General features: G+C 41.9%; 1 protein-coding gene across 1 annotated transcript in view; it reads right to left on the bottom strand.

The window, feature by feature from the left end:
• Positions 1 to 878: 878 nt before the first annotated feature.
• The window catches only part of LOC124550628 (serine protease 53-like), a 32,922-nt gene continuing 21,337 nt past the window's right edge, over positions 879 to 12,463 (bottom strand). The window contains exons 2-3 of the mRNA XM_047125351.1: positions 7,382 to 7,550; positions 879 to 978 (exon numbers count right to left, since the gene is read on the bottom strand). Coding sequence (XP_046981307.1) covers positions 879 to 978; positions 7,382 to 7,550 — 269 coding nt within the window. The remainder of the gene's footprint in view (positions 979 to 7,381; positions 7,551 to 12,463) is intronic.

Here is a 12,463-nt window from a genome sequence, read left to right as displayed (position 1 = left end):
TATCATCAAGGCTAAGGGCGGGCCAACACCATATTGAAATCCAGCATTACCGATGGAGGGCGCCACGATCTTGTAAGTCATTTTCAGCCAGGTATCCGGATACTTTTGATCACACGGCGTAAGTCACCTGGTATCTTCAGTCAACCAGGTAACGTAAGTAAAAAACGGCATACAATGTATTAAATTAACCGAGAACAGAAAGAAAAGCAACTATGGTGTATACTAAAAGCAAGCTCTGAATCTCAGACAGCATACATCACTTTCCATAACTGCAATCATGTGACTGTCACTCATTCTCCACGCTCTCTCTCGAGTTCTCTTTCTCTCAGCGGTATCCATCTCTCTCTCTCTCCCTCTCTCTCTCTCTCTCTCTCTCTCTCTCTCTCTGTCTCTGTCTCTGTCTCTCTCATCCCCATCTTTCCCTCTCTCTCTCTCTCTCACACACACACACTCTCGCTCTCTCTCTCTCACTCTTTCCCTCTGTCCATCTCTCTCTCTCCAATTCTTTCTCTCTCTCTCTCTCTGTCTATCTCTTCTCTTTCGCTTTCTGCATCTCCCTCTCTCTCTCTCTCTCTCGCACCCCTCTCTCCCACCCTCTCTCTCTCTTTCTCTCTCTCTCTCTCTCTCTCTCTCTCTCTCTCTCCCTACGTCTCTCTCTCTCCTACCCTCTCTCTCTGTTTCTCTATTTCCCTCCCCCTCCCTGCCTACCTCTCTTTCAATCTTTCTGTGCGTCTCTCTCTCTCTCTCTCTCTCTCTATGTCGTTCTCTCTGAAGCACGAACGCTACGTTAATACTGTTGTGTGACACTCACGGTTTAGAGGAGCTTCCGTGGGCAAGAGTAAAACAGCGACGTTGTAACTGGCATACCACGCGTCGTACTACGGGTGCACTGCGGCCGAACTAGATTCCACGATCCAGGCCGTGGTCTCGGCCGCCGTCGGATGAATGCCTCCCAGGCGGATGGACCACGTCTTTCTCCTGCGGAAGCAAATTTCCTACTTCATTTGCGAAGCAGACTAGCGATGCTACCAATTTTTGTGTGTGCCTCATGTTAGTCACTGCTAGGGACTTTCAAAAGAAGCTTAAAACTTAACTCTCCCTGTCAAGCTGTATTAGGAGTGTTTTTGTATACCCACAGATACGCTCAAACACATAGCAATGTTAACGAACTTAATTAAACTGTATTCTTCTGATTTTAGTAACATATTAACTTTTTTTGTAATCAAGCACTTATCAGTCGCATATTTACGGAGCGGTTCAATTATGCCAAAGATAGCCCTTTGCAAAAGAAAATAAATGAAGGAATACCATTAAATTTCTGTTCAGTTTCATTGTTGCCATCATTCTTGAAAATTTTGGGAATGGTAATATACATCATTTTCTTGACCGCCTACAACATATAATACATTTTCATTGTCACAATTCGGATTTGCAGAGGGTTTAGAAAGTCAGTAGGCTATTTACACAAACAGCGTGAATATATCTAATTCATTTGAATGTAGACTACAGGCTACTGCTATGTATTTTGATCTGTTAAAGGTATTAGACGAAGTGGTTTAGATCATACAGTATAACTCTGATACAAAACAGGGGGTTTCACTGGGAAAGAGACTTGTGCTATCGGCCATCATACAAGTGGGAACTAATTGCATGTGCTTTCCCACATGATTCTACCTTACGTCACTTAAACAGTCCTGTCAGAGGAACATCTGCAACTAAGCATTATAACAGAGGTTGAAAATACCGCTACAGCAATAAGGTTCTTCTATTTAACACACGACTAGTTTCGGTCTCTTATATGCCCATCTTCAGGTGTCGTAACTTGGTTCTGTTACCCCGAGCGATGCGGTGGACGGGTACAACACGCGGTGTGCAGATCTCTGCGCTCGTTGATAGCACACCGCGTGAGTGCGCGAGAGAAAGTAGCGCTCAGTTATTAAACTCTGTCACATGGCGAGTAGCCAATAGTAGGATCTGTGGACTACACGAAAGGACGTTAAATTGAGTATAAGAACGGAACTGGACAATAAGCTTTGTGAAAGTAAAAGCGTACGAAGTTTGAATGTCTATAACGAAGTATAGTAATGGACCCTAGTCCTTGCTCTAATATCTATGAGTCACGAACTATAAAAATCACGGACATTTTAGTTGCCGTAATTGCTGAGAGTAATTGTAGAATCGACCCTCCTTTTCTCTGTATACAAAAAGCAGTCATTCATGATCATTTAATTATTATTAAAAGTTGTTAATAAAAAACTAAAGTGACTTCCACAATAGCGTGTGTATTAGTTAACGATAATCATAGGAAAGTTGCGAAGTGTATCTCTGGTTGATGGAATGTTCGATTATGAAATATCACAAATCGTAAATTGTGACTTAAAAGCTATTTAACATTTCATTTCCAATTCGACAGAAATAATACAAAATCAGAAACAGTGCGGAAACATAGTAATGTCGGAAATAGGAAGCTGAAATAATAACTAACATCCAAAGACGTTATTAACTATCTTGTCTTCGGTAACGCAGCAACAAATGAAGGGTAATCGACTGTGCAAAAAGTCAACATTGATTATTATTATGAGAACCCGAAATTTAGTCGCCGTTACAGTGAAGATGTTTGTGGCTGCTCCATCGGATGTGCATATATAACGAAACGTCGGGAATATACAGCAGATAACAACATCAAAGTCTTACGTCAGAGAAGTCGACAACAGCAAATAGACGGAGCGCGGCTACAGTTTCCTGATCGTAGGTATTATTAAGTATAACATTAATGTTATGTTTTTGTGTGTTCTGATGGTTAAAACAAAAGTTGATGAGAGAAACGTTTGCTCACTGTAAGTTCTGATAATGATGCATGGGAAAATGGCCTACACATGTTTTATGAGAGATATTATTTTTTACGTTAAAACATAGGTTATAATATCGAGTATTATGGAAACATCAACTTAGTAGTAGTTCACACACTATTCAAACATACATATGCGTTCGTATCAGGTTGCTAATCAAACTATTAAAAGTAAGTATTTAAACTGTCCTATCTCAAATATCCATTTTATCCTATGATTTTTATTCCTGAAAATGCCTCAATTACAATTTTCCTCAGACAATGAACAGTGACTGTTACTCACTTGGAAGACGACGAAATTTATGTTGCTTCATGATAATCGACTACAGAGACTGCTTTTATTTACTTAGAAGAACTAAATTACGTCACTGCAAGTACAGTTACTATCTTCTGTGACGTCCAGAAAAGGCTTAATTTTTTTTTATTCTGAACAAACGTATTTTATCCAACCAAGGGTAATAAGCGCTGACTTTAAGTTATTCATTTTTTTTAGCAAAGGAATTTTATCAGAATACAAATTCAGAAAAATGACAACATTACATTTATTAAAAATGACAACAATATATATATTTCATAGTTTCGATATTGTTATTTCATCATGAGAGATGAAAATAATACAAAAAGAGGGAAAATAGCAAGAAATTGAAGAAAACTGGTGTGGCGCAGGGGCAAGAGCACTCAGTGCCAATTCGTTGGCTTGTGTTCACTTCTCACTGCAACTTTTTTCTTAATTTTGTTTCGTTCTCCACTAAGTTAGATTGTTAATTGTAAAATCTTAATATATTTAGATCGTTCAGTTTACATGCATACAATTAATTTATTCACATTAGTTATGATTATTAGAATTTAATTACATAGTGTATTTACACGAATTGTTTTAAATGATACGTTTCTGATAGTTGCGATTTCAACCATTTCCTGACCTTTTTATTTTCATTGACGACTTCACACTGTTGTGTAAATTAACTGTTTAAATAGATTAATTAGAGACGTTAAAGCGATCATAACTAAATAGTACCTACCGATCTTACATATATAAACTGAAGTGTTTATTATTGTTATTGGTGTTTTGCCCTTTAAGAGCGCAGTTGGACTAAACTACATGGCCAATTCCTTTTATTGCCTTCCTTTCTGCCCAAACTTCCCTCATTCGCTCGCTGTGTTTCTGTTTCTGGTCCTCTGTCCATGCTTGTTGTCGGCTTCGTGTCTTCAGCTTAATCTTGATAGCATTTTTGGTTGCCCATATTTCTTTCATCTTCCGGCTGTGATCTTGCTTGTGTTCTTCGGTCCATTTTACGCCTGTTCGTTTATCATAGTGTATCTCATGTAGTTTACTTTTCTTAATGATGTTTCTGGATTTTATTCTGTCGTTTATTGTGTCTGCTGTTATGTTGAGTTGGTTCAGGTCGTTTTACGCCTTTGCCACCCAATTGGTGTATCTAGTGATTACCCAGTCAAATATCTGTTAGGTCAGTCTGTATGATGGCTTTCTGTAAATGTGTCCATACAATTGTAGTCTGCGTTTTCTAATCTTTTCTGTGATTGTTTCCGTATGTTTGTATAGTTCCTCTGTAGGTTTCTTGATCCATATTCCATTGTTGTTAGTTGCCCCAAATATTTTCCTAAGTATTTTCCGTTCTATTTTTTATAGTTGTCTGATACGTGTATGCCCTAGGATTAGTGTGGTCTCTGCTGCATATAGTGCCTCGGGGAGCACCACCGTCTCGTAGTGGTGTAATTTGGCATTTTGTGAGATAGACTTCTTGTTGTAATGATTCCACACTACTTTGTATGGCTTGTCCAGTTTAGTTTTCCTTTATTCGTTTGAGTCTCTATTACGTCCGCTCATTTGTAGTGTTTCACCGAGATATTTGAAGTTTTGTAAATCGTACCGTACTTTGTGCTCATAAACGGTGTCTTTTCGTAAGAGATCTGTAGTCCAGTTTTGGAAGCGATTTCGTGCAGTTTTTCAATAGCGTCTTTTGTTTCGTTTATACCTTTCGTGACAATCGCTAAATCGTCTGCAAAAGCCAGGCATTTAATCTGTAGGTTTCCTAAGGTTATCCCCTGTTGTGATGTTTCCCATTCTTTTATTACATTAGCTAACACTACATTGTAAAGGGGAGGTGAGAGGCCATCGCCTTGTCGGACACCTGTGCGAATTTCAAAGGGCTCTGATAGTTCCCCACAGAACTTTACTTTGGAAGTCGTATTGGTCAGGTTTGCTCTATGATAGTCCGTGTTTTGTTGTCTTCTTTGTATTCTGCTAGAATTTTGAAGAGAGCTTTCCGGTCGATAGAGTCGTTCGCCATTTTGAAGTCGACAAAGGTAATGATCATGTTCTGTTTGTGTTGTAAAATCATTTTCAGGTTCCAAATTAGTTCCGCACAAGACCGCCCTTTACGGAAGCCTACTTGGTATTCCCCAATCAAGTGGTCGGTCTGGCATTCTAGTCTGTTTAGTAAAGCTTTAGAGTGGATCTTGTACGTGACCGGTAGTAGGGATATTCCTCTGCAGTTGTTCAGGTCAGTCTTGTCACCTTTTTTGTGTAGTGGGTGTATCAGGGCAGTTTTCCAGCCGTCAGGAATTTTCATGGTCTTCCAGATATCTTACAAGATCCTGTGGATGATTTTGGTGAGTAACTTGATTATTTCTTTAACTTCTTCTAGCGTTGGAGGTTCACTATCTGGATTGTACGTGATCGTTTCTGCCATCATTTCTTCCATAGGGGGGTCTGTGTTGAGGATTTTTTCAACTTATTTTGCCAGAATGTCACAATGGTTTTTGGTATTGGTTTCTAGGGTTCCAAACTCATCTGTTTATATATATTTATATTATAATTAATAGATTAACGTTGTGAGGACGATTGCAGGACATGACAGACAAGTTAGTTGTTCCAAAATACGCTACTGGCCATTAAAATTGCTACACCACGAAGATGACGTGCTACAGACGCGAAATTTTACCGACAGGAAGCAAATGCTGTGATATGCAAATGGTTAACTTTTCAGAGCATTCACACAAGGTTGTCGCCGGTGGTGACACCTACAACGTGTTGACATGAGGAAAGTTTCCAACCGATTTCTCATACACAAACAGCAGTTGACCGGCGTTGCCTGGGGAAACGTTGTTGTGGTGCCTCGTGTAAGGAGGAGAAATGCGTACCATCACGTTTCCGACTTTGATAAAGGTCGTATCGTATCCTACCGCGATTGCGGTTTATCGTATCGCGACATTGCTGCTCGCGTTGGTCAAGATCCAATGACTGTTAGCAGAATATGGAATCGGTGGGTTCAGGAGGGTAATACGGAACGCCGAGCTGGATCCCAACGGCCTCGTATCACTAGCAGTCGAGGTGACAGGCATCTTTTCTGCATGGCTGTAACGGATCGTACAGCCATGTCTCGATCCCTGAGTCAACAAATGGGGACGTCTGCAAGACAACAACCATCTGCACGAACAGTTCGACGACGTTTGCAGCACCATGGACTATCAGCTCGGAGACCATGGCTGCTGTTATCCTTGACGCTGCATCACAGACAGGAGCGCCTGCGATGGTGTACTCAACAACGAATCTGGGTGCACGAATGGCAAAACGTCATTTTTTCGGATAAATCCAGGGTCTGTTTACAGCATCATGATGGTCGCATCCGTGTTTGGCGACATCGCGCTGAACGCACATTGGAAGCGTGTATTCGTCATCGCCATACTTGCGTATCACCCGGCGTGATGGTATGGGGTGCCATTGGTTACACGTCTCGGTCACTTCTCGTTCGCATTGACGGCACTTTGAACAGTGGACGTTACATTTCAGATGTATTACGAGCCGTGGCTCTACCCTTCATTCGATCCCTGCGAAACCCTACATTTCAGCACGATAATGCACGACCGCATGTTGTAGGTCCTGTACGGGCCTTTCTGGATACAGGAAATGTTCGACTGCTGCCCTGGCCAGCACATTCTCCACATCTCTCACCAATTGGAAACGTCTGGTCAATGGTGGCCGAGCTACGGGCTCATCACAATACACCAGTGACTACTCCTGATGAACTGTGGTAACGTGTTTAAGCTGCACGTGCAGCTATACCTGTACATGACTTCCAATCTCTGTTTGACTCAATGCCCAGACGTATCAAGGCCGTTATTAGGGCCAGAGGTGGTTGTTCTGGGTACTGATTTCTCAGGATCTATGCACCCAAATTGCGTGAAAATGTAATCACATGTCAGTTCTAGTATAATATATTTGTCCAATGATCACCCGTTTATCATCTGCATTTCTTGGTGTAGCAATTTTAGTGGAGAGTACTGTACTTCGTAGGCTACTAGAAAATATTTCGATCAACGTGTTCCCTTCTCCTGGCCAGTTAGGCGAAGTTTTGTAAGAACTTTAAAGGGTCGCCTGTCCGCTTACAGTCACAGAGTTGGAGCCAAATGGGTGAGACGCATCCCCCACACTCCCCTTGTGAGTCGCAAAGCTACGCCACTCTCTGGACGGCCTGTACAGGTGCTCCGGGAGCTGCTGTCTCGACTCACCCCTCCGTGCAGTGCGCCGTGGTGAGCACAGCAGCGCTGGTGACAAGCGAGCCCGCACACACAGACGTGCCGTCGGCGATGACTGAAGCCTGGTGCGGGAACTGGCCGACCCCCGCCTGGTTGCCGTCCACGATGCGGACGTCTCGCTCCTCAGGTGGGGCCACCGTGCCTGAAACAAGACGTGACGCTTTGTTTCAGTTCCGTTGTTCAAAAATGTTCAAATGTGTGTGAAATCTTATGGGACTTAGCTGCTATGGTCATCAGTCCATAAGCTTACACACTACTTAACCTAAATTATCCTAAGGACAAACACACACACCCATGCCAGAGGGAGGACTCGAACCTCCACCGGGACCAGCCGCACAGTCCATGACTGCAGCGGCTGAGACCGCTCGGCTAATACCGTGCGGCAGTTCCGTTGTGCTCTCCGATCTTTACGTCAGTCCGAGACGTATTACGTTGGTGGATAAGTTCGCAGCGATCTTGTTTTGCGTGTTGGTGTTACGGTTGCCGTGGGTTTATCCAGGGTTTACTGTCCTCAGAGTCACTCTTTACAGAATTGCTCGGTGACAAACGTGAAACGCCCGCCAAACCCGCTGGGCAGAACAGGTAATTAGGATTGTCGAAAGCGCCAAATAAGTTTGGTGTCCGGTTGAACTTCTAATTGTAATTTATTGTAAATTAATAACACTGTTACAACCAAACCGGCACATAGCCGCACCTTTACCGAATGAAACTCTTTCACGGCTGAAGGCCTCCAAACGAGAAATCTTAGCAAATCAACAAGATAAAAATCCAATTAAGGTAGCAATAAAATAATTTAAAAATCACAGCCAAGTAGATATAACAAACATATGCAAGATGCCATACCAAAGACTGAAGGCCACCATTAAGATTCAAAATTTTAGAATATATTAAAATACACTTTTAAAGACAGAAGGCCACAATGTTTAAAAACAAGAAATCATCAAGATAAAAATGCAATTATAAAGCAAACAAAAAAAAAACGTATCACGGCTAAGTAGAATGCCTCAAGGCAAAGCAGATAGAACAAACGTATGCAAGGTGCAATAACAATGTCTGAAGGCCACGATTAAGTTTCAATATTTTAAAAAATATCACCATAATCTTTTAAAGGCAGAAGGCCGCAATGTTTAAGCTTGAAAGATAAATTAAAGAATTAATTTTGCAAATTTTTTAAGAAAAAAGAAAAAATAAAACATAAGCCTTACATTTTAAGCAGCTGAAACAGATAAACTCCGGTGGCACTCAGAAGCCTCCAGGGAGGTCAGTTTGCCCTCGTTCACCTAGGATAGACAGGTGGTGAGCCAAACTACACTTGATCCGTCGGAACCCAACCAGGGGACAGCCACGGACCGACCGACACAACGACTTGCATCCCGTCAATCAGTACATGAGAACTCAAACAGAACAGGCTACAAACGTGATAATCCACAATGGAGTATGTATTAGATGTCAAAATTACACACCATTTTGGACAGCGACAACAGGTGACGAAAGAACGCTGCCTGAACTTACGTTAGTGGCCAGGGTAGGTAACCAGAACACTAACGGCCACTAGGCAGAAAATTCCGCTGGTACAGTGGAATTTGAAACACGGTAATATAGTTAACTTCATCCAAAATAACACTGCCTGAATTTACGTCAGTGGCCAGGGCAGGTAACCAGAACACTAACGGCCACAAGGCAGAAAATTCCACTGGTGCACTCGAATTGTAATCAACAAAAATAGTTAATTGCACCGCATGGCGGCTCAATTTCAGCAGTAGAAACACTCAGCGTTGATCACAGGAAAACCTCCCCAACAGCAAACCACCGAAACGAACCACCACAACGCGAATGGACTTGGCTTGGATAGTTGAAACCACAACTTTGACGTCCTGGGCCGGTGAACCACGAAGCTCGTAGCGATCGGACAGCTCCATACACGCTCCGACACTGCGCAGGGGCTGCCAGCGGCCCCAGCCGACTGCACCGCGTGGACGTAACTTTCCTCATCCGCAACAACCGACCGACTCACTCCAGACCCCGTAACCGGAAACTGTATGCACCAAACCAAAGATGGTACACGGCCCAAATATCGATACACTTCAGTGCTGCCACACGGAGAAGGAAGAAGAACCACGATGTACCCGCGACAAGGGCGGGAAACCAAACACAGATAGACAGCGAAGTTCACGAAAACGCATAGTTGGGAGTGAACACGGCTCAAAACGTAATGATGCCACACTAAAAACTTTGAGAAAGAGGCATCTAAAGATGATGGTTGCAGACATAGGTTGGGCTCCTATGAGAACGTAGCAATAACAGTTATTTCTATGTGAAGAGTTTCTTTGTAAAGAGCACACTGCTTGTAATCAGTCATAAATGAAGATTCATCTCTTGTGATTAACATTATTTCTGACTAAAGATCAAAGTCACATGACAATAAATACTGTATTATACTATAAAAGTTGTCCGTAGTAAGCCACTTCTGTTGGATTTGAATCATGATTTATTATTTTGTAATTAAACCGGGTTTTCAAAACTAAGAGAAATTTAAAAATTGCTGCTTTTCCTATGAGATACAAATTTGTAAAGGTAATTTGAGTTCACATATAATTATGAATTTTTTGGCCAGAAGTAGTTGCTGGCATTAACATGTGTGATGTGTGTTTCTGGGGATATAGGGAGTGAGACAGGGTTGTAGCTTATCCCCGATCTTATTCTATCTGTATATTGAGCTAGCAGTAAAGGAAACAAAAGAAAAATGCAGAGTAGGAATTAAAATCTACGGAGAAGAAATAAGAACTTTGAGGATTGCTGATGTCATTGTAATTATGCCAGAGACAGCAAAGGACCTGGAAGAACAGCTGTACGGAATGGACAGTGTCTTGAAAGGAGGATATAAGATGAACATCAACAAAAGCAAAACGAGGATAATGGGATGTAGTCGAGTTAAATCGGTTAATGCTGAGGGAATTAGATTAGGAAATGAGACGCTTCCAGTAGTAAATGAGTTTTGCTCTTTGGGGAGCAAAATAACTGATGATGGTCGAAGTAGAGAGGATATAAAATGTAGACTGACAATGACAAGGAAAGCGTTTCTGAAGAAGAGAAATTTGTTAACATGGAGTATAGATTTAAGTGTCAGGAAGTCGTTTCTGAAAGTATTTGTATGGAGTGTAGCCATGTATGGAAGTGAAACGTGGACGATAAGTAGTTTAGACAAGAAGAGAATAGAGGCTTTCGAAATGTGGTGCTACAGAATAATGCTGAAGATTAGACGGATAGATCACGTAACCAATGAGGAGGCACTGAATAGAACTGAGGAAAAGAGAAATTTGTGGCACAACTTGACTAGAAGAAGGGATCGGTTGGTAGGACACATTCTGAGGCATCAAGGGATGACCAATTTAGTATTGGAGGGCAACGTGGAGGGTAAAAATCTTAGAGAGAGACCAATAGATGAATACACTAAACAGATTCAGAAGGATGTAGCTTGCAATAGGTACTGGGAATGGAAGAAGCTTGGAGAGCTGCATCAAACCAGTCTCTGGACTGAACACCACAACAACAACAACCGCTCTAATGTTACTGCCGTAGTAACTATTATCTACGGCATTTTATTTCAGTTTGACAATGTGCACCAGATTACTTTTAAGCCCCGTGCCGTTTGCAGTAAAACAGTCACCTTGATATCTGAAGTAGTGAGGGTGATGGAATACGACATACAGAAACCAGCACGTTTCATATGTGATCAATCATTTAAACAAACAAGTCCCCCTGCAGCGACAGTTATGTCACAAGGGCATACATGTTCTGCCTCACCCTACGTCATATTGTACGCAAAAGGTTGCTTGCCAGTTGGACACAGAGGAATTTCTGATGTCGCAGTGGCTAACAGTGTCTCTCCCAGGCGAGAAATCGAAAAGACAAGTGCGAGCCGGAGCCATACAGGTAAGGAGCCTTGAAAATGCACACGAATCAAGTCCAGAAAAAAGTGCTGCATCTTCATGCCTCAAGTATGTGGTCCGAGATGTATAAAATATAATAAAGAAAAAGTACTCTTCAAACATTATACGGATCAAGTAAATAAAACTTCTAGGAAAAAAGTAACTGTAAATGACCTCAAACAAAACTCGAGTAAATAATGTTATAACGTAAAATGGGATTAATCAAATATTAATTTTAACTCAAAGAACTGCGCAGTGTTAGACTGGTCAATGGGAAGGTCAGATTGTATACCAATTACGTTCCTGATGCAGTAACTCCTTACTAAACAATTATGCAGGGTGGTCCATTGATCGTGACCGGGCGAAATATCTCACGAAATAAGCGTCAAACGAAAAAACTACAAAGAACGAAACTTGTCTAGCTTGAAGGGGGAAACCAGATGGCGCTATGGTTGGCCCGCTAGATGGCGCTGCCATAGTTCAAGCGGATATCAACTGCATTTTTTAAAAGTAGGAACCCCCATATTTATTACATATCCGTGTAGTACGTAAAGAAATATGAATGTTTTAGTTGGACCACTTTTTTCGATTTGATGGCGCTGTAATAGTCGCAAACGTATAAGTACGTGGTATCACGCAACATTCCGCCAGCACGGACGGTATTTGCTTCGTGATATATTACCCGTGTTAAAATGGACCGTTTACCAATTACGGAAAAGGTCTATATCGTGTTGATGTATGGCTGTTGTGATCAAAATGCCCAACGGGCATGTGCTATGTATGCTGATCGGTATCCTGGACATCATCCAAGTGTCCGGACCGTTCGCCGGATAGTTGCATTATTTACGGAATTCAGCCACGTGTGAAACATCAACCACGAACTGCGACAAATGATAATGTCCAAGTATGTCTTTCAGCTGCTGTCGCGGCTAATCCGCACATCAGTAGCAGAGAAATTGCGCGAGTATCGGGAATCTCAAAAACATCGGTGTCGAGCATGCTACATCAACATCGTTTGCACCCGTACCACATTTCTGTGCACCAGGAAATACATGGCGACGACTCTGAACTTCGTGTACAGTTCTGCCACTGGGCACAAGAGATATGAAGGGATGATGACACATTT

Source organism: Schistocerca americana, chromosome 9 (genome assembly GCF_021461395.2).
Source record: "Schistocerca americana isolate TAMUIC-IGC-003095 chromosome 9, iqSchAmer2.1, whole genome shotgun sequence".
Taxonomy (NCBI): domain Eukaryota; kingdom Metazoa; phylum Arthropoda; class Insecta; order Orthoptera; family Acrididae; genus Schistocerca; species Schistocerca americana.
The sequence above is the reverse complement of the archived record's forward strand: the minus strand, read 5'-3'. Positions and strand labels throughout refer to the sequence as shown.